At 28.5% G+C, this 19,794-nt stretch overlaps 1 protein-coding gene and 1 long non-coding RNA gene across 2 annotated transcripts in view; both read left to right on the plus strand.

Annotated features, from left to right (window-relative positions):
* LOC119608198 overlaps nt 1-19,794 on the plus strand; it is a 167,775-nt gene that overhangs the window by 147,595 nt on the left and 386 nt on the right. The window lies entirely within an intron of this gene.
* LOC119608197 (farnesol dehydrogenase) lies at nt 16,188-18,441 on the plus strand. The gene is made up of 2 exons (XM_037962524.1): nt 16,188-16,873; nt 18,126-18,441. Exons 1-2 carry the CDS (start codon nt 16,301-16,303, stop codon nt 18,300-18,302), a joined length of 750 nt encoding a protein of 249 aa, XP_037818452.1. The 5' UTR covers nt 16,188-16,300; the 3' UTR covers nt 18,303-18,441.

A 19,794-nucleotide genomic window follows, 5' to 3' on the forward strand; every position in this document is an offset into this window, starting at 1 on the left:
TCGAATTTTCTATATATACTCTATTTGAAGCGAAATTTCTATAAATTTTCTATTTTAAACGATATTTCACAAAATTCTCAATTTAAAGCGAATTTTCTATTATTTCTCTATTTGAAGCGAATTTTAAAAAATTTTTCTATTTGAAGCGAATTTTGTTTAAATTCTCCATTTGAAGCGAATTTTTCATAAATTCTCTATTTGAAACGAATGTTCCATAAATTCTCTGTTTAAAGTGAATTTTCCGTAAATTCTATATTTGAAGCGAATTTTCAAAAATTGCTCAATTTAAAACATATTTTCAATAAATGTTCTCGTAAAAGTGAATTTTCCATAAATTCTCAATTTTAAGCGTATTTTGTATAAATTCTTTATTTAGAGCAAATTTTCCATTAATTCGCTATTTGAAATTAATTTACTTTAAATTCTCTACTTGAAGCGAGTTTTGTATAATTTCTCTTTTTAAAGCGAATTTTGCAGAAATTCTGTTTTTAAAGCGAATTTCGTATAAATTCTCTTTTTAAAGCGAATTTTGTATAAATTCTCTATTTAAAGTGAATTTTCTATAAATTCTTTATTTGAAGCTAATAAATTTTATATTAAAAGCGAATTCTTATAAATTCTCTATTTGAAGCGAAAAAATTCTCTATTTGAACAAATTCTCTATTTAAAGCGAATTCTCTATTTGAAGCGAATTCTCCATTAATTCCTATTTGCAGCGAACTCTCTATTAATTCTCTATTTATTTAAAACGAATTTTCAAAAATTTCTCTTTTTTAAAGCGAATTCTCTATAAATTTTCTATCAATTCGCTATTTGAAATGAATTTTCCATAAATTCTCTTTTTGAAGCGAATTTTGTTTAAATTCTCTATTTAAAGTGAATTTTCTATAAATTATCTATTTGAAGCGAACATTCCATTAATTCTCTAATTGAAGCAAATTTTCCATAAATTCTCTATTTAATGCGATATCTCATAAAATTTTCTATTTAAGAGAATTTTCAAAAATTTCTCCATATAAAGCGAATTTTCAAAAATTTCTCTTTTTAAAACGAATTTTGTATAAATTCTCTATTTAAAGTGTCTTTTCTATAAATTATCTTTTTGAAGCGAAGCTTATTCTCTATTTGAAGCGAATATTCAAAAAAGTCTCTATTTAAAGCGAATTTTCAATAAATTTTCTACTAAAAGCAAATTCTTTATAAATTCTCTATTTGAAGTGAATTTTTCATTAATTCGCTATTTGAAATTAATTTTTCATAAATTCTCTACTTGAAGCGAGTTTTGTATAATTTCTCTTTTTAAAGCGAATTTTGTATAAATTCTCTATTTAAAACGATATTTCATAAAATTCTCTATTTAAAGTAAATTTTTATAAATTTTCTATTTGAAGCGAATTATCCATAAATTCCCTATTTAACCGAATTTTTAAAAATGTCTCTATTTAAAATCTAATTTTCTATAAATTCTCTATTTGAAGCGAATTTTTCATAAATTCTCTATTTAAAACGAATTTAAAAAAATTTCTCTATTTAAAGCGAACTTTTGATATATTTTATATAAATTCTGTATTTAAAGCGAATTTTTAATAAATTTTCTTTTTAAAGCGAATTGGCTAAAATTCTATAATTAAACAGAATTTTGAAAAAATTTTTATTTTAATCGAATTTTCAAAGAAATTTTGGAAAAATTTTCTAGTTAAAACAAATTTTAGATAAATTTATTATTATTTAAAGAGAATGTAGGATAAATTTCATATTTAAGGCGAATATTGAATAAATTTTCTATTCAAGGCGAGTTTTTGAAAAGTTCTACATTTAAGGCGAGTTTGGATAAAAAAAATATTGTATTTAAGACGATTAATTCTTTATTATTTGAAAAAATTTTCAATACATTTTCTGTGAATATTTAAGGCGAATATTTGTTAAATTTTCTATTTAAGGCGAATGTTGAACAAATTGTCTATTTAAAGCGAATAATTAGATAAATTCATTATTAAAAGCGTTTGAAGATTAAACTCCTTATTTAAGGCGAATATTGGATAAATAATTTATTTATGGCGAATATTAGATAAATTCTGTATTTAAAGCAAATATTGGATAAATTCTTTATTTAAGGCTCAATTTCTAATAAATCCGTAGGCGAATATTTGATAAAGTCTATAGCTAAAGTGAATTTTGAATAAATTCTGTGTTTAAAGTGAATATTGAATTAATTCACTATTATTTGAAGCAAATCGTCAATAAATTTTCTACTAATGGAAAATGTTCTGTAAATTTTTTCCCTTGTTCATTATCTTTAAAAACATCAATCCTGTAAAGCCTTAAACAAGTTCCCCTAAAAGTATTTTATGTAAATTTTTTCACTTTTCTACAAACAATTTCAAATCAATTATAAATTCAGAATTTCAAATTAGTTTGTTTTTTTTTCGCTTAAAATTTGCATTATAAGTATAATTCTGACATTTCTTTTTTGCCCTAATAAGTAAATGATTGTTTTTTAATATTTAATAATGTATATTGAATTTAATTAATTTGTTTAAAAAACAAACAACCCTTAAAGCATGCTATACTATTATAATATTAAATAAGCAGCTAAAAGTATGCTTTAGAAAATAAATAAACATATTCAAATTAAATGAAAGCGTGGAGACTAAACAATTGAGTAAGAACAAATGAAACTTTATGTTAAATACATTTTTTTAAATTCCGTTGAAAAAACAAATCTCATGTTAATTTATTTAAATAAGGGGCAAACCAATAAATGTTTTAATAACTTTAGCAATAAAATAACAATTTTGGGGGGAAATAGAAATTGAAAATAAAATATAGATAATAAGGGTCTTATTCATAAACTTTTATCTAAGGTGTATAAATCAAATTTTCATACAAAATTTGTTCTATAAACCTTTGATAAAAGTTTATGAATAAGACCCTAAATGTGTAACAAATTTATAGAAAAAACCTTTATTTTTCTTTTCAATTCCTGTATTTTTCAAATTCTATGCAACTTTTGTAGATTGTTAAGAAGATGTTTTACTAAAATAAAAAATTTTCACCTTCTGTTTCCTATCAACAGTTACAAAAATTGTCTCTGACTTTTGCAAGTAAACGTATGCTTAAGGACATTGTTAATAAAAAATAGGGGGATACTGAAATGAAAACATTACAAGAAAAAAAAAATGAACTACAACAAAGGACTGCAGTGCATAAACAACTATAATAAATCGTTATAAATACACTAGCCACCTAGTAAGAGTAAAGGAAGCAACAACTCGGACTTTATAGGATGTTGCAATCAAAAAATGTCGGGAGATGTAATGTCGAAAATTTCTCAATTTAAAGATTATTCTCGAATGTTAATTTGAAGTGAAATTTCAATAATTTCTTAACTTTTTCTTTCCATTGTCTTTAAAGAATTATTTTCTCTATAAGAATTCAATTCGTAATTCTCTTCCAAAACTCGTTTTACAATTTGTAATTTGTGCAAAATTTGAGAATCTGGTTCCATTAATTTCCCAGATAAACGAAATTTCGTATTTAATTCATATGGGGGCTCCAAGCACCCCCAAATGAAAGTCCGCTCTTTTTCCTGCAAAATGTTCAGATGAATATTCAAGTTCTTTGTGCAAATTTTGAAGAATTTATTCTATTAGTTTCCCAGATAAACGAATTTTTGTATTTAATTAATATGGGAGGTGCCATGCCCCCTGCTGCTAGTCCGCCTACTTTTTGTCCTAAATAATCATATTGACACTAAAGTGGCTCCGACAAAATTTGAGGACTCTAACTGTTATATTATCGCAGATAATATTAATATTTATTTAATATGGGCGTGGCTCATCGCCCTCTTGAAATTTCAAAATAAAAAGTAGGCTATAACCTCTTCCAGACATTCAGGAATACACTGTAGTCGGTTTAGCCTTTTAGTAGTCTATAAACTTTAAATATACAAACATACAAACACACATTAATTTTTATAGCTTCTTGATCAATCCCTCTATTTAGAAAGAATTCTTGATCGATTCCTCACTTATTAGAGAAATTTCAAAATCTACTTTTTTAATTAATTCTCTGTTGAATTTTTAGGAATTTTTAATTAATTCTTTATTCTTGATCAATTCTCTTTTTATAATGAATTCTTAATAATGTCACTTTATAGAGAAATCTCGAATAATTCTCTTTTTGTTAACTTAATTCGCGAACAATTCTTCTTTTATGAAGAACTATTGATCAACATCTTTATAAAAAGAATTTTCAATCAAATTTCTTTTTATAATGAATTCTTGCTCAATTCTCTACTTGTAGAGGAATCTCGATCATTTTTTTATTCGTAGAGAATTATCGATCAATTCTCTATTTATAGTTCAATATATATCAATTCTCTTTTTCTAAAGAACTTTCCATAAATTTTTATAAAGAAATATCTATCAATGATTTCTCGACGAATTCCCTTTTTATAAAGAAATCCCATATAATTCTTTAATTATAGAGAATTCTTGATACATTTTAAAGAATTCTCTTTCATTTCTCTTTTTATAAATAATTCTCGATCAATACTCTTGTTATAATAAAATGAAATAAAGTCACTCTTTATAGATAAATCTCTCTTTTTAAACTTAATTCGCAATCAATTCTTTTTTTATAGAGAAATATTGATTAATTTCTTTTTATAGTGAATTTTCAATAAAATCTCTTTTTATAATGAGTTCTCGATTAATTCTCATTTTGTATTATATCTATTAATAGAGAAATCTCGATCAATTCCTTATTTGTAGAGAATTCTCGATCAATACTCTTTTTACTAAGAATTCTTGATAAATTCTCTATTTATAGTTCATTCGCGAACTATTCTCTTTTTCTAAAGAACTTTCGATAAGTTTTTATAGTGAAATATATATCAATGATTTCTCGACGAATTCTTTTTTTATGAAGAAATCTTAAATACTTTTATAATAATTCTTGATCAATCCTTCTTCAGTTCTCGATCAATTCTCTATTTATAGAGAAATCAGGATCAGTTCTGTTTTTATAACGATTTCTTGATCAATTCTCAATTTATAGAGATTTTTCGATCAATTCTGTATTATTTCTCTAATTAAAGAGAATTCTCTAAATCTCTATTTACAAAGAGAAGTGTCGCTGAACTCTTTTTTTTAATGAATTCTCGATCAATTTTATATCTATAGAAAATTTTGGATCAATTAGTTAGTTATAAAGAATTCTTGAACAATTCTCTTTTGGTAGTGAATTCTCGATCAATTTGCTTTTTATAGAAAATATTTGATCAATTTTATATAAAAATAAAATTGATCATTTCCCTCCAAATAAGAAATTTTGTCGCAAACTCTACTTTAAGCTCAATTATATGAGCAAACATATTTGCCTTACGATACAAGTATGACCATAATTGAAATTTACATACAACTGCAACCACTAGCCCACTAGTGTGCTCCACCACCTGCATAGAGTTATCCATGACAAAGGCAACCGTTGAACCAACCAACTAACCGACAGACCAACAGCCATAAAACAACTTTCAACAAATGATTATTTGTTTTTGTAGTTGTAGTAGAAAAAATACTATTATTTGTTCTTAAACATAGTTCTAGCGGTTGCTGATGCTTGTAGGGCGAGCAGTTATGGGCGTTTTTTTTAATCCTTTCAAAATAAAGTTAAGAAAATTTCTTCCAGAAGTATAGTATTAGGTATTCTTCTGCCTCACACCCGTGTAAAAATTTTGTTACATTTTGCCCCTTACTGATGTTGTGCCATTATAAGTAGAAAAAAGAAATAAGGAAGGAAAAATACTTTCCACATGTATTACATTTTTTATGAGATTATTTGTGGCATCGTTATAGATCCATTATTAAACAGATATTCCAAGTAGTGCGACTGAAAGTTTAAAAAGTACTATGTAAAATATTTGTAATGGTTTGTAATACACAGTAAGACAGCTTTCCTCCATAGCTCTACAGGTTGTTTAAACTGTTCTTACCTCCCTCTCCTGCCACTAATAATACAGATAGTGTTTAGGATAAAACCATAAATTAATTTTATTTTCTTCTAGTGGCTTACATTTTTTGTATTTGTTTTTAGACTATGATAATATGTACGATAATGTTAGGAATTCTATAGAATATTGTAAAATTTTATATTTAAAAACAAATATTTGTCATAGTTGAGGTTACTAAGGCGGAAGGATTTTTTTGAAATTATTTTAGTTTTGCTTTTGAAGTTTGTATAAAAAACAAGGATACTTTTACGAAGATAATTATCCTTAAAAAGATGTGAGATTTTTTGTTAAAAGTCAAGAACTCATAGAACATAATTAATTTTAGTTAATATCTACTTATTATTATAAATTTTAAAAGTTTTGTATTTAGAGAAAAATGTTGATAATTCACTAATAGATTACACAGAGGGAAAAAGAAATATACACGCCTGGTACCATATTGACACCAAAGAGTTTATAATTTTTCAATAACATCCGTTGTCACAGTATATACATACGTACGACAACACTATGTAATGTTGACAACGTAACGTTTTCAACATTGCTACGATTCGTTGTCGAAATCTTTATTTTATACACATCCGTTGTCTAAATGTTAAAAAAAAAACGTGGTAAGCTTACTATAGGCAACGGATTGTTTGTCAATAGTGAGCTTACCATGTTTGTTAGCATTTAGACAATGGATGTGTATAAAATTTAGATTTCGACAACGAATTGTTGCAATGTTGTCAACATTACATAGTGTTGTCGTACGTATGTATATACTTTGACAACGGATGGTATTGAAAAATTCTAAAAAGTTTGGTGTCAATTTGGTACCAGGCGTGTATATTTCTTTTCCCCTCTGTGTACATCTCTTTTTAGAAAGAAGTCTTTAACAATTCTTGGTTTAAAGAGAAGTCTTAATAAATTCTTAAGCCATTCTCGTTTATAAAGAAATTTTTATCAATTCTTCTTTTTTAATAAATTTTTGATATAATCGATATAATTTTATAACAAATTCTCTATCACTACTCTATTTTTATTGAATTCTCTATCAATTCTTTATTTATATTGAATTCCCGATTAATTTTCTATTTATTATGAAATCCTGATCAATTCTCTATTTATGCAGATTTCTCGAGCAATTCTCTTTTAATGATAAAAACCTACTTTATCAATTCTCTATTTATAGAGAATTCTCGATGAATTTTCTATTTCCTAATGAATTCTTGATCTATTCTCGATTGTTACTCTATTTATAATTCTTAATATAATTCTCGATATATTCTCTATTAATAGATAAATATCAGAGAATTTTCAATAATTTTTCTTTATAATTTTATTTCTTGATCAATTTCCTATTTACAGAGAATTCTTAATCAATGCTTTAATTATAGAGAATTCTCGATCAATTTTCTATTTATAGGCACATCTCGATAAACGCTCTTTTTATAAGCAATCCTTTATTTATAGAGAAAATTCTCTCTATTTATACCTAATTCATTTTCTAAAGAACTTTCGATAAATACTGTTTTTATAGAGAAATATCGATCAATGATTTCACAATATTCCTTTTCCTTTTTTTATAGAGAAATCTCAATCAATTATCTAATTAAAGAGAAAGTTCTCGTTCAATTGTAGAGAATCCTCATTCAGTTTACGATCAATTCTCTATTTTTAGAGAAATTAGGATTAGTTCAGTTTTTAAAACGAATTCTCGATCAATTCTAAATTTATACAGAATTTGCCATCAATTCTCGATCACTTCTCTATTTATATTGAATTCCCGATCAATTCTCTATTTATATTGAATTCTCGATCAATTCTCTATTTATATTGAATTCTCGCTCAATTCTATTTTAATAATAAACTACTTTATTAGTTCTCTATTTATAGAGAATACTCGATCAATTTTCTATTTCTTAATGAATTCTTTATCCATTCTCGATTAATTCTCTATTTATAATTAATTCTTGATAAATTCTCTGTTAATTGATAAATATCAATCAATTCTCTTTTTTTTAATAAATTCTCGATCAATTAATTCTCCATTCATATTGAATTCTCAAGCCATTCTCTATTTATAATGAAATCTTGATAAGATATCGATTTCTGGATCAAATCTCTTTTTACAAAAATTCTCTATTTATAAAAAATCAATTCTTTATTTCAAGGTAAATCACGAACAATTCTCTTTATAATTTAATGTTTGATTAATTCTCTATGTATACAGATTTCTCGATCAATTCTTTATATATAGAAAATTTTCGATCGATTTTCATTTATAATAACGACGTAAGCATTTTTATAAAAATTATACAGAATTTATCTGTTTGTTTATAAAACTCAATTAATTATCTTTTTATAATAAACTAGCTATACCCAGTGTGCTTTGCTTCCCTCAAAGTAATATAAATAAAAACCCACTTAACGATTTTGAAGATTCTAACTACAATAGTTTTCCAGATTTACAATATGTTCCATATGAGAGATGCCAAGCAAATTATTGCAAGTTCACCAATTTCTATCTATGAAAAATTTTAATAACCGAAAAAACAGTTTTCAAGATATACGAAATTCATAATTGTGGTTAATTCATATATGTGGTGCGAAGTCCCCGATTGAAAGTCCGCCCGTTATTTTCTGTTCAGATGAATGTCAAAGTTCTTCAAGTAAAATTTGAAGATTCTAGCTGTAATAGTTTCTCAGCTATACGAATTTTTCTATTTTATTCATATGGTGGCTCCAAACACTTTACAATTAATTCATGATCAAAAATATCAACTTAAATCATTCTGGAAAATTCTCGAACAATTCGATTTTTTAAATTAAATCTTGATCAATTTTTCATAATGTATTCACGATCAAATATCTATTTAGAAAACAAGTAAGAAGTCGAGCGAAGCCGATCATTTTTATGATTATATTAAACATAATAATGAATTTAAGAGCTCTATTTGGGGGGTTCAGTTGTATGGGGGGCTAGGTGTTAACCATTTCCAATAGACTTCGTTTCAGGTACAATACAATATCATGTGCCAAATTTTATTGAATTGTCTTCAAAATTGCGACCTATAGTTTGATTATAAGGTTTACAAGCAAATTACAAGAAATAGTGGACCGATGTTAACCATTTTCAATATCAATATCTTCAAAATTGCGACCTATAGTTTGATTACAAGGTCCGTCTGTCCTTGTCCGTCCGTCTGACCGTTCGTCGGATAAATTTGATAAATAAATTTGATAAATTTTCCTCAACAAACTTGAGTAAGCTTAAGAATTGTATATAAAGAGTAAAAAATAAACTTCAAGCATATGGTTCTTCATACCTACAAATTGCTTTAAACTTGCAAAAACTTAAAGCCTACTTTAAGGCTGGCAGATTAAATTCAAGTAGAACATTTTAAGCTCAAATGCGCACATTTGATCACTTTTTTTTCGCACATTCGTCAGCTTTAAGTACAAGCAATTTAGTCATAATGTTTATTAGACCATTAAGTGTGACATTATCCCATTTTTATACCCCAGTGGGTTGAATTGAACGTATGTGTGTTTTTGTTTTTATTATACGCCCCTAAAAATACACTCCTTTAACAAACAATAAACAAATATGTACATTTAACATATTCAAACATTTCATATAAAAAAGCTGAATAAACTTACAAGAAATAATATTTCTGCAATGCAGACATCAAAGTATGAGTGAATATTTGTGCTATTTTTCTTGGCAAATGTTTTTTTTTTTTGCTCTAAGTACGTGTTTTATTTTCAACGAGACAAGATCCCCAGCTGCCAGTTTTGGTCTTAGACATAAAAAAAAAATAGAGGAAAGAAAGTAAAACACAACTGAACACAGTAGAAAAACTCTAAGGAATTTTAGGCTATATACAAGGTCATTAGGCCAAAAGGACGTTTTCTGCAAAATAAATTGAATGAAATGAAGCGTGTTGGAAAAAAATAAAAATAAGAAATTGAATAAAGCGACACAACATCAAAATAATGATGACAATGGCGTTAATGCCTCTGGAAAAGCAATTTAAAAATGTTTAATAAATGTTTTAGCATTTTTTTATTTCGCAGACAAATCAATAAATAAATTTAACAAATATTTCTATTCATAATGAACAGCAGGATAAAAGGAAAAAAACAAATATTTATTTAAAATTTTAAATTCTTAAAATATTTTAAATAAAAAAACCATTTAAATAAAAATGTTAAACAAAATAGCTTAAAATTTTTTAACTTGCCATTAAGCATTTCTTTGTTTTGTAGTTTATAAAGCATAGTTTTAGGCACATGTTAAGCATGTAAACTAAAGTAGAAAACTTTTTGTTTGTAAAAATTTTCTTTTTGCTACTGACATGTAAGAATATTTTTGTCTATATGTTGATATTCTGTTTTTGTTGTTAAGTTTTTTTTATTCATTTTTTTTAAAGAACATTTCATACCGTGTGGGTGTGTTAATAAAAGTTGTTCATTAGGGATGCCAAACGGGACTGGCTTTTAGAAATCCCGGGATTCGGGATTTTGAAAATTGCAATCCCGGGATCCCGGGATATTTCGGGATCCCGGGATTTTTCGGGATCCCGGGATTTTTCGGTATTTCGGGATTTTACGGGATTTCGGGATTACATGAATTTAATTATTTTATATATGAAAATCTTTAAATCATCATATTTGTAAAGAAAATTGTTTAATTTTGTGGAAATTTAACAGACAGAAGATATATTTAAATTAAAACAATCCAATTAATTCCAATTTTTAAATAAAAACTTTCAGAATTGCATAATTTCTAAAACTTTTTAAATACATACTTACTTCCTAAATAAAAATAAATATCAAGTTCCGAAATTAGACATAAGCACTTTTTAAAACCTCATACTGTTCCATGAGAACTAATAATAACAGATACCAATTCAATTATTCGAACATCAATTTAGAACCTATTCTTTGAAAAATATTTGGAATTTTACTCAAAATACATATTAGTTTTGGAACATATTATTATATTCGTAGTATTAATTTAAAATTTTAGGTGCATTCAGAACAAGGTAATTTACCTTTACCGGTATCATTCAGATTTGTAGAAAATTAGAAATGTAAAATCCTCTAGTATTGAAAAATAAAGTTTGTATTCGACTGTGCCGAAATTAAATACCCACCATCAAAATATTGTAATGTATTGATATTAATATCAGCATCAATGTGATTTTCAGAGGAGGTCCAATTAGGTTTTCTTGTGTCAATTTTGGTCCAAATTTGCAGCCCAAATAGAATGAGTCTTCTAACTCGTGTTTTCAGCTTACAGACACAGAATGTATATACTTTTTGGGTCGGTCTACGACCAACATTGCAATGTGCTAACAAGTAAAAAGTTATAGTTGGGCGAAGCCTACCATATAATACCCTACACCAGTTATAAAAATAAAATGTGATTTATTGTTCATAATAAAGCATCTAAGTTGAATTGTACCTTGCCTCAGATATAATTTAGCTATTTTTTGTTGAATAAAATTGTGTACATTTAAGTCATATTTCGAAGGGGGCTTTGCATAGGGGCTAGGGTCAAATGAGGCCGCATCATCAAAAAATACATCAGGGTCATGAAGGCTAGTATAGAACTTGGTTTTGCAGCTTTTTGTCGAGTTACGAGTATATTCAACATAATTATGAACTTAAAAACCCTATTTGGGGGGTTCAGTTGTATGGGGGCTAGGTCAAATATTGGACCGATGTTATCCATTTTCAATAGGATCCGTCTCTAGTACAATAGAAGATCATGCAAAATTTCATTGAATTATCTTCAAAATTGCTGTAGTTTGATTACAAGGTTTACACGGACGGACGGACAGACGGACGGACATAGCTAAATCGACTCAGAAAATGATTCTGAGCCGATTGGTATACTTTAAGGTATAGGACCAATATTATTGTGTGTAACAGACATCAGCACAAACCCAATATACCCTCCCCACTAAAGTGGTGTAAGGTATAAAAACGAAGTGAATAAATAAATTTATATGTGCTATGTGTATGGACTCATACCACTTTAAAAAATAAAAGGTTCAAATATGTATAAAATTAGCTCTGCGGAATTTTGTTTTGCATGAGTCAAAAATAAAATAAGATCGTAATTTTCAAATTAATGAAAATTATGGCTCAAAAAAAGAAAATAAAAACAGTTTTTTGAAACAAATCCTAATCCCGAAAAAATCCCGGGATTTATTTTCCAAATCCCGGGATTCGGGATTTGCCAATCCCGAAAAATCCCGGGATTTTCGGGATCGGGATTTCGGGATTGGCATCCCTATTGTTCATATATAATTTTTTTAAATGTATATTTACACACTTTTTTTTTACTTTTGTGTAGTCTTTTGAGACTTTCTGACAATGCTTGGCTTTTAAAAATATTTCTATATTTTTTTATAAAATAAAAAAATTTAACTTTTAAATGTAAGAAATTTTGTTAACGCCCAAATGTATGTTATTGTAAAATAACAAAAAGTTGCTACTTTTCGTTCCTGTTAAATATGTTATAAATTTCTTAGAAATTTTATTTCAAATGGAATGTTTTTTTGTTTTTGCATAACGCATTTTAAACAAATATAGTTGTTATATAAAAGTTTCTTATTTAAATATATTTATATTATAAATAAGTATTTTGATTCAATCTTTTTAAAATTTAAGAAAAATATTTGAATCTAATTCTGGCAGGACATTATAAACTTTAATCTGTGGAGATTATAGACTATTGTCTGAGTCGACTATAGTCATTTGTCTCATGAAACTATAGTCTCTAATCTGAGAATACTAAAGTCTATATTCTGAGGAGAATACAGTCTATAGTCTGAGTAGACTATAGTCTATGGTCTGAAGTGACTATTATCTAAAGTCTGAAGAGACTATAGTCAATAGTCTTAGTCTGAGGAGACTATAGTCTATAGTCTGAGGAGACTAAAGTCTATAGTCTGAGGAGACTATAGTCTATAGTCTAAGAAGACTATAGTCTGAGGAGACTATAGTCTATATTCCAAGGAGACTATAGTCTATAGTCTGAGGAGACTATAGTCTAAGGAGGCTATAGTCTATAGTCTGAGGAGTCTATCGTCTAAGGATACTATAATCTTTAGTCTAAGGAGACTATAGTCTATAGTGTAAGAAGACTATAGTCTAAGAAGATTATAGTCTGAGGAGACTATAGTTTATAGTCTAAGGAGACTATAGTCTATAGTCCGAGGAGACTATAGTCTGAGGATACTATAGTCTGGGGAGACTATAGTCTGAGGAGACTATAGTCTAAGGAGACTATAGTCTATTGTCTAAGAAGACTATAGTCTAAGGAGACTATAGTCTATAGTCTCAGGAGTCTATAGCCTAAAGATACTATAATCCATAGTCTATGGAGACTATAGTCTATAGTCTAAGAAGACTATAGTCTGAGGAGACTATAGTCTGAGGAAACTATAGTCTATAGTCTTAGGAGACTATATTCTATAGACTGAGGAGTCTATAGCCTATAGTGTAAGGAGACTATAGTCTATTGTCTAAGAAGACTATAGTCTGAGGGGACTATAGTCTAAGGACACTATAGTCTCCTTAGACTGAGGAGTCTATAGTCTAAAGATACTATAATCTATAGTCTAAGGAGACTATAGTCTAAGAAGATTATAGTCTGAGGAGACTATAGTCTATTGTCTGAGTAGACTATAGTCCGAGGAGACTATAGTCCGAGGAGACTATAGTCCGAGGAGACTATAGTCTGAGGAGACTATAGTCTGAGGAGACTATAGTCCGAGGAGACTATAGTCTGAGGAGACTATAGTCTGAGAAGACTATAGTATATAGTCTAAGGAGGCTATAGTCAATAGTCTAAGGAGACTATAGTTTGAGGAGACTATAGTCTAAGGAGACTATAGTCTAAGAAGACTATAGTCTGAGGAGACTATAGTCTAAGAAGACTATAGTCTGAGGAGACTATAGTCTATAATCTGAGGAGTCTATATTCTAAAGATATTATAATCTATAGTCTAAGGAGAATATAGTCTAAGAAGACTATTTGAGGAGACTGTAGTCTTTAGTCCAAGGAGACTATGGTCTAAGAAGACTATAGTCTGAGGAGACTACAGTCTAAGGAGACTATAGCCTATAGTCTGAGGAGTCTATAGTCTAAGAAGACTATAGTCTGTAGTCTAAGAAGACTATAGTCTAAAGTCTATAGAAGACTGTAGTCTATAGTCTAAGAAGACTATAGTCTGTAGTCTAAGAAGACTATAGTCTAAAGTCTAAGAAGACTATAGTCTAAAGTCTATAGAAGACTGTAGTCTATAGTCTAAGAAGACTATAGTCTGAGAAGACTATAGTCTAAGGAGACTATAGTCTATAGACTGAGGAGTCTATAGTCTAAGCAGACTATAGTCTAAGAAGACTATAGTCTGAGGAGACTATGGTCTATAGTCTAAGGAGACTATAGTCTATAGTCTAAGGAGACTATAGTCTAAGAAGACTATAGTCTTAGGAGACTACAGTCTAAGGAGACTATAGTCTATAGTCTGAGGAGTCTATAGTCTTAGAAGACTATAGTCTGTAGTCTAAGAAGACTATAGTCTAAAGTCTATAGAAGACTGTAGTCTATAGTCTAAGAAGACTATAGTCTAAGAAGACTATAGTCTAAGAAGACTATAGTCTAAGGAGACTATAGTCTATAAACTGAGGAGTCTATAGTCTAAGGAGACTATAGACGTAGGAGACTATAGTCTATAGTCTAAGGAGACTATAGTCTAAGGATGCTATAATCTATATTCTAAGGAGACTATAGTCTATATTCTAAGAAGGCTATAGTCTATAGTCTGAGGAGACTATATTCTATTGTCTGAGGAAACTATAATATATAGTCCAGATTCTAAAGAAACCATATCCCATAGTCTATAGACTGAAGAGATTATAAAATATAAGTATTTAAACTTTTTATTAACATTTCATACATTTAGAACTCTGCTATAAATTGTCTATATGAATATAAATTCAGAGGAAGGCAATAAATAAATATTTAACCAAAATTATTGTATTTTTTTTTTTTAATAAAAAAAAACAAATTGAATTGGTTGCAAAATAAGAATAAGGACTAGACCTTTGCCAATCAAAAGTGAAAAATGTAATAAAACAAAACCTTGAATTGAATTGTTAAAAAAAATAAACGAAAGTGTAATAAATAAGAACAAATAAAAATTAAGAGTTTTTCCTTTAACTTAACATAAAGCAGCAAATGTAAATAATAATACTAAAAAAAAATTATTTAAAATATAAAATTTTAATGTTTTAAGGAAATTAAAAAAAAAAAAAAAAACTTTTAAAAATGTTTTTAAATTTTTTCTGAATTTATATAAACATTTTTTAATATAATAAGTAATATTTAAAGTTAAAAGAATAACTTTTAAAGTGAGTAAAAAACTTTATGAAAAACGGAAATGGAAGTTATTAAACTAAAGGAAGTACAAGAAAATATATTAGTTTTTGTATAAAAACAAAAACTTTTATTAAATTAAAACAAAAACAAGAATATATGTATTTGAAAACTATTATAAAAATGGGAAACATTTTAAAATCATATATTTTTCAATATTTAAATATCCATAAAAATATGCAAAGAAATATGCAAGAAGAAACAATTTAACCTCTTTCAGACTCTAAGGGGTCAGAATCGATTCCTAGGAACTAGTTATGGAACTAGTTCATTAACATTTTTCTTAATTTTAGTAACAACTTAGTCATGGTGGATTTAGATAAACTCAGGCCAACTAGATACTAGCAGTTTTACACTCGTTTGTTTAGACAAAACTTGCCAAACAACATTTTTGAAGTTAAATGGTAATTTTCCCACATTACCCACATTTTATAAACCGATTTGGCAACTCTTTTTATATACATAATAAATTTAAATCCGTTTAACAACATTGTTAACAAATTTCTCAACAGCCGGCTTATCAATATATAAAATTATTTAATATTTCCAACTCTCGTGTTTATTTATATTTTCTTCGTTCCAATGACTTGACAAATAAATACTCAATATATAGTCACACACACACCCACTTTCTACTACTCATAGCAGCTCGTATGTTTCTCCCAGCAGAGATAAGAGACTTTACTTATCAGTCTAAGACAAAATTTTATGATCTTTTAAAATTTTAAAGAGTTGTACTGTAAACAATTTTTAGCTTTTAGCAAACAGTTGTACTCTGAACTTAAACGGGTCTACACAACGTTTTTTTTAACTTAATTAAAAAATAAAAAATAAACAAAAACATTATGGAACGTTGGCATAATCGTGTAGCTGTAGTAACCGGTGCCAGTTCGGGCATTGGTGCAGCTTGTGTTAAAGCAATTTTAGCTGCCGGTGTAAAGGTCGTTGGTCTGGCCAGACGTGTTGAACGCATGGAAGAACTTAAGAAATCCCTACCTGCTGCACAACAAAATAGATTTTTCTATCATAAATGTGATGTCTCCAAAGAGGAGGATGTTAACACGGCGTTTGATTGGGTCGAAAAAACTGTAGGTGGTACTGATATTTTGGTAAATAATGCCGGTACCATACGTGAGGGTAATCTAGTTGATATGCCCATGCAAGATATTAAAGATGTGGTGAATACCAATTTAATGGGCGCTATTTATTGTACACAGAATGCTTTCAAGAGTATGAAAGCTAGAAATTCTGCTGGACATTTGATTTATATTAACAGTACTGCCGGTTTACCGGGCTATAATCCTGGACCCGATTATCCCAGTTTAAATGTTTACACCCCCACGAAATTTGGTTTGAATGCTTTAAATGAAATTTGCCGTCAAGAATTGATTACTTTGAAGAAGAAAATCAAGACAACTGTAAGTAGTAAATCGGGGGATAAGAGATGCGAAAGGTTTTCAATTGTGTTTAAGTTTTCAGGAATATAGAATGGATTATAATCTGAACTATGCTCTTGACTTTAGTCTAGCCTATAGTTCGTAGTATAGTCTAGTCTATAGTCCAGACTATATTCTACTCTACAGTTCAGATTATCACAATATATAGAATATAGTCTAGTCTATAGTCCAGACTATAGTCTAGTCTATACTCCAGACTATAGTCTAGTCTATACTCCAGACTATAGTCTAGTCTATAGTCCAGACTATAGTCTACTATATAGTGCATACTATAGTCAAGTATATAGTCCAGACTATAGTCTACTCTATAGCCTTCTCTGTAGTCCAGGCTATAGTCTACTCTATAGTCCAGACTATAGTCTTCTCTATTGTCCAGACTATAGAGTACTTATAGCCCAGACTATAATCTACTCTATAGTCTAGACAATAGTCTAGGCTATAGTCTACTCTATAGTCCAGACTATAGTCTTCTCTATAGTCCTGACTTTAGTCTACTCTATAGTCCAGACTATAGTCTACTCTATAGCCCAGACTATAGTCTACTCTATAGTCCAGACTATAGGCTACTCTATAGTACAAACTATAGTCTACTCTATAGAACCGACTATAGTCTACTCTATAGTCCAGACTATAGTCTACTCTATAGTCCAGACTATAGTCTACTCTATAGTCCAGACTATAGTCTACTCAATAGTCCAGACTATAGTCTACTCTATAGTCCAGACTATAGTCTACTCTATAGTCTAGTCTATGGTCCAGAATATAGTCTAGTCTATAGTCTAGACTATAGTCTACTATATAATCCAGACTATATTCTAGTTTATAGTCCAGACTATAGTCTACTGTACTGTCCAGACTATAGTCTACTCTATAGTCCAGACTATAGTCCAGACTATAGTATACTCTATAGTTCAGACTATAGTCTCTATGGTCCAGAATATAGTCTACTCTATGGTCCAGAATATAGTCTTCTCTATATTCCAAACTATAGTCTACTACTACTACTCTATAGTCCAGACTATAGTCTACTCTATAATCCAGAATATAGTCTACTCTATAGACCAGACTAGATAGTTGTTTAGTCCCTTAAGTAGAACAATGGGCCCCAGATAAAATAACCTAAAACACAATTGAAAACCTTTCCAACAACTTGATTTCTATAGTTAAAAAAAATTTTAACATATTTAACATCACCCTTTTGCCCTCTAAACAGAACATCAGTCCCGGTTGGGTGGCCACCGAAATTGTACCCGATGAAACCAAAGAAATGTTGGGTGATGTCATACTTCAGGCTGATGATGTTGCTCAAGCTGTTATGTATGCTTTGTCCACTGCCCCTCATACACAAGTACAGGAGATAACATTGAGAGCTGTAGGTGAATGGTATTGAGTGGAAAGTCAAAGATAAGAATAGGTCTTTATATACAACATAAAAACTATGGTTGTTCTTGACCACCTGCTGTATATAGTTTTTAATATAAATGTAAAATATGTTTGTAATTTAATTTTTTATAATAAAAATTTAAAAATATATATAATTTTTAATGGTATTTCTTAAAGGAATATGCTTAAGTTATTAAAATTTTTATAAAGCTAAAGTTTTTATAGAAAAACTTTAAGTAAAATTGTATGTTTTTGTTTAAAAAAATAGAAATTCTTGGCCCTTAACCCTTTAATGACAAGCTGTTAGTGCTATAACTGTGGAAAATATTACTTCAGTTTTATTAGCTGGTATCATGCTAAGATTTACTGTATTATACTAAAATATACCAAAAACGTTAAATGACCCCTATAGCCATCATAGGGTTAAAGGTTTAATATACAAATTAACTTATTTATCTACCCGTTTAAAATCCTTGTGTTTTGTTAATAATTAATTTTGATTTAGTGCTGCGTTTCACCACAAAATTTTTACCGCATTCAACTGCAAACATTATAATCATCATCATCAGCATCATGTACATTTAAGCAGCATCATTTATTATTATTTTTTATTTTATAAATCTATTTATTAGAACATTTTAGTTGTCAACGTCATTATTGCTGTTGTCGCATATATGAATGCAGGCAAAATGTTGTTGATTTAAGTCAAACCAAATGACAACATCTGTCGTTTGAAAAATAAACCAATTTATATATAATTCAATACATTGGGAATTTGGCAATAAAAGAGAAAATACTGGTTCTTTTATGACGTTTGGGGCCTTAGAAAAAATAGTCGAATACTAACAGAATTTATTAGATTTTAACCAAAAGTAAATATTTCAGAATTCTGTAAATTCGAAGCTCGAAAAACTTTTATTACAGTTAAATTTATAAAATTTATACTGGATTTAATTTCTTTTCTTTTTCTTTTCTCAATTTTCACATTCTCACCGCCTCTGTTCTTAGTTAAGCCTTTTAAATTTAATCAACTTAAATCTATTCAAATTAAAACTGGGCCCTCTCTCTTTTGCGTTGTCTTTTTCGTTTGTTTCCCAAAAACACATGCGGTTTTTTCTTTCGTGTGTTGCTCATCCATGTGCAACATGTTTTATTTAATTATAAATGAAAATTGCTCTTCATATAAAAATAACCGCAAAAATACAAAAACTCAATGCAAATTGGTTTAAAGCAGCTAGTACATCGTTTCTGAAACTGTGTACAGTTAAAGGGTGCAACAATAATTATCAAGAGATTTTTGAGAAAATGTTCATTATAAAGCTTTTCTGGATTCACATATTTTTGTTTTGTTATTTGTCCAATCCCATGATCCGGGGTTCCTTATATACAGAAGAGACAAGTTCGTTTAGTTTACTTTAGAGACTTGAAAGAGATTGGTCCATTCAAAGGACATCTTACAGTTAAGGTGTTAGGTTCCTTATACATAAGGGTCATTTTCG

The sequence above is a fragment of the Lucilia sericata genome, unplaced genomic scaffold (assembly GCF_015586225.1).
Source record: "Lucilia sericata isolate MDLA Ls3-8-SP2 unplaced genomic scaffold, ASM1558622v1 Contig000806F_arrow, whole genome shotgun sequence".
In the NCBI taxonomy this organism is placed as follows: domain Eukaryota; kingdom Metazoa; phylum Arthropoda; class Insecta; order Diptera; family Calliphoridae; genus Lucilia; species Lucilia sericata.

What these genes read in the sequence shown, in the direction of transcription:
- LOC119608197 (XM_037962524.1), top strand. Translation starts at nt 16,301, where the DNA reads ATGGAACGTTGGCATAATCGTGTAGCTGTAGTAACCGGTGCCAGTTCG. An exon ending in AGAAGAAAATCAAGACAACT is followed by an intron (nt 16,874 to 18,125) that starts GTAAGTAGTAAA and finishes CCCTCTAAACAG; the next exon opens with AACATCAGTCCCGGTTGGGT.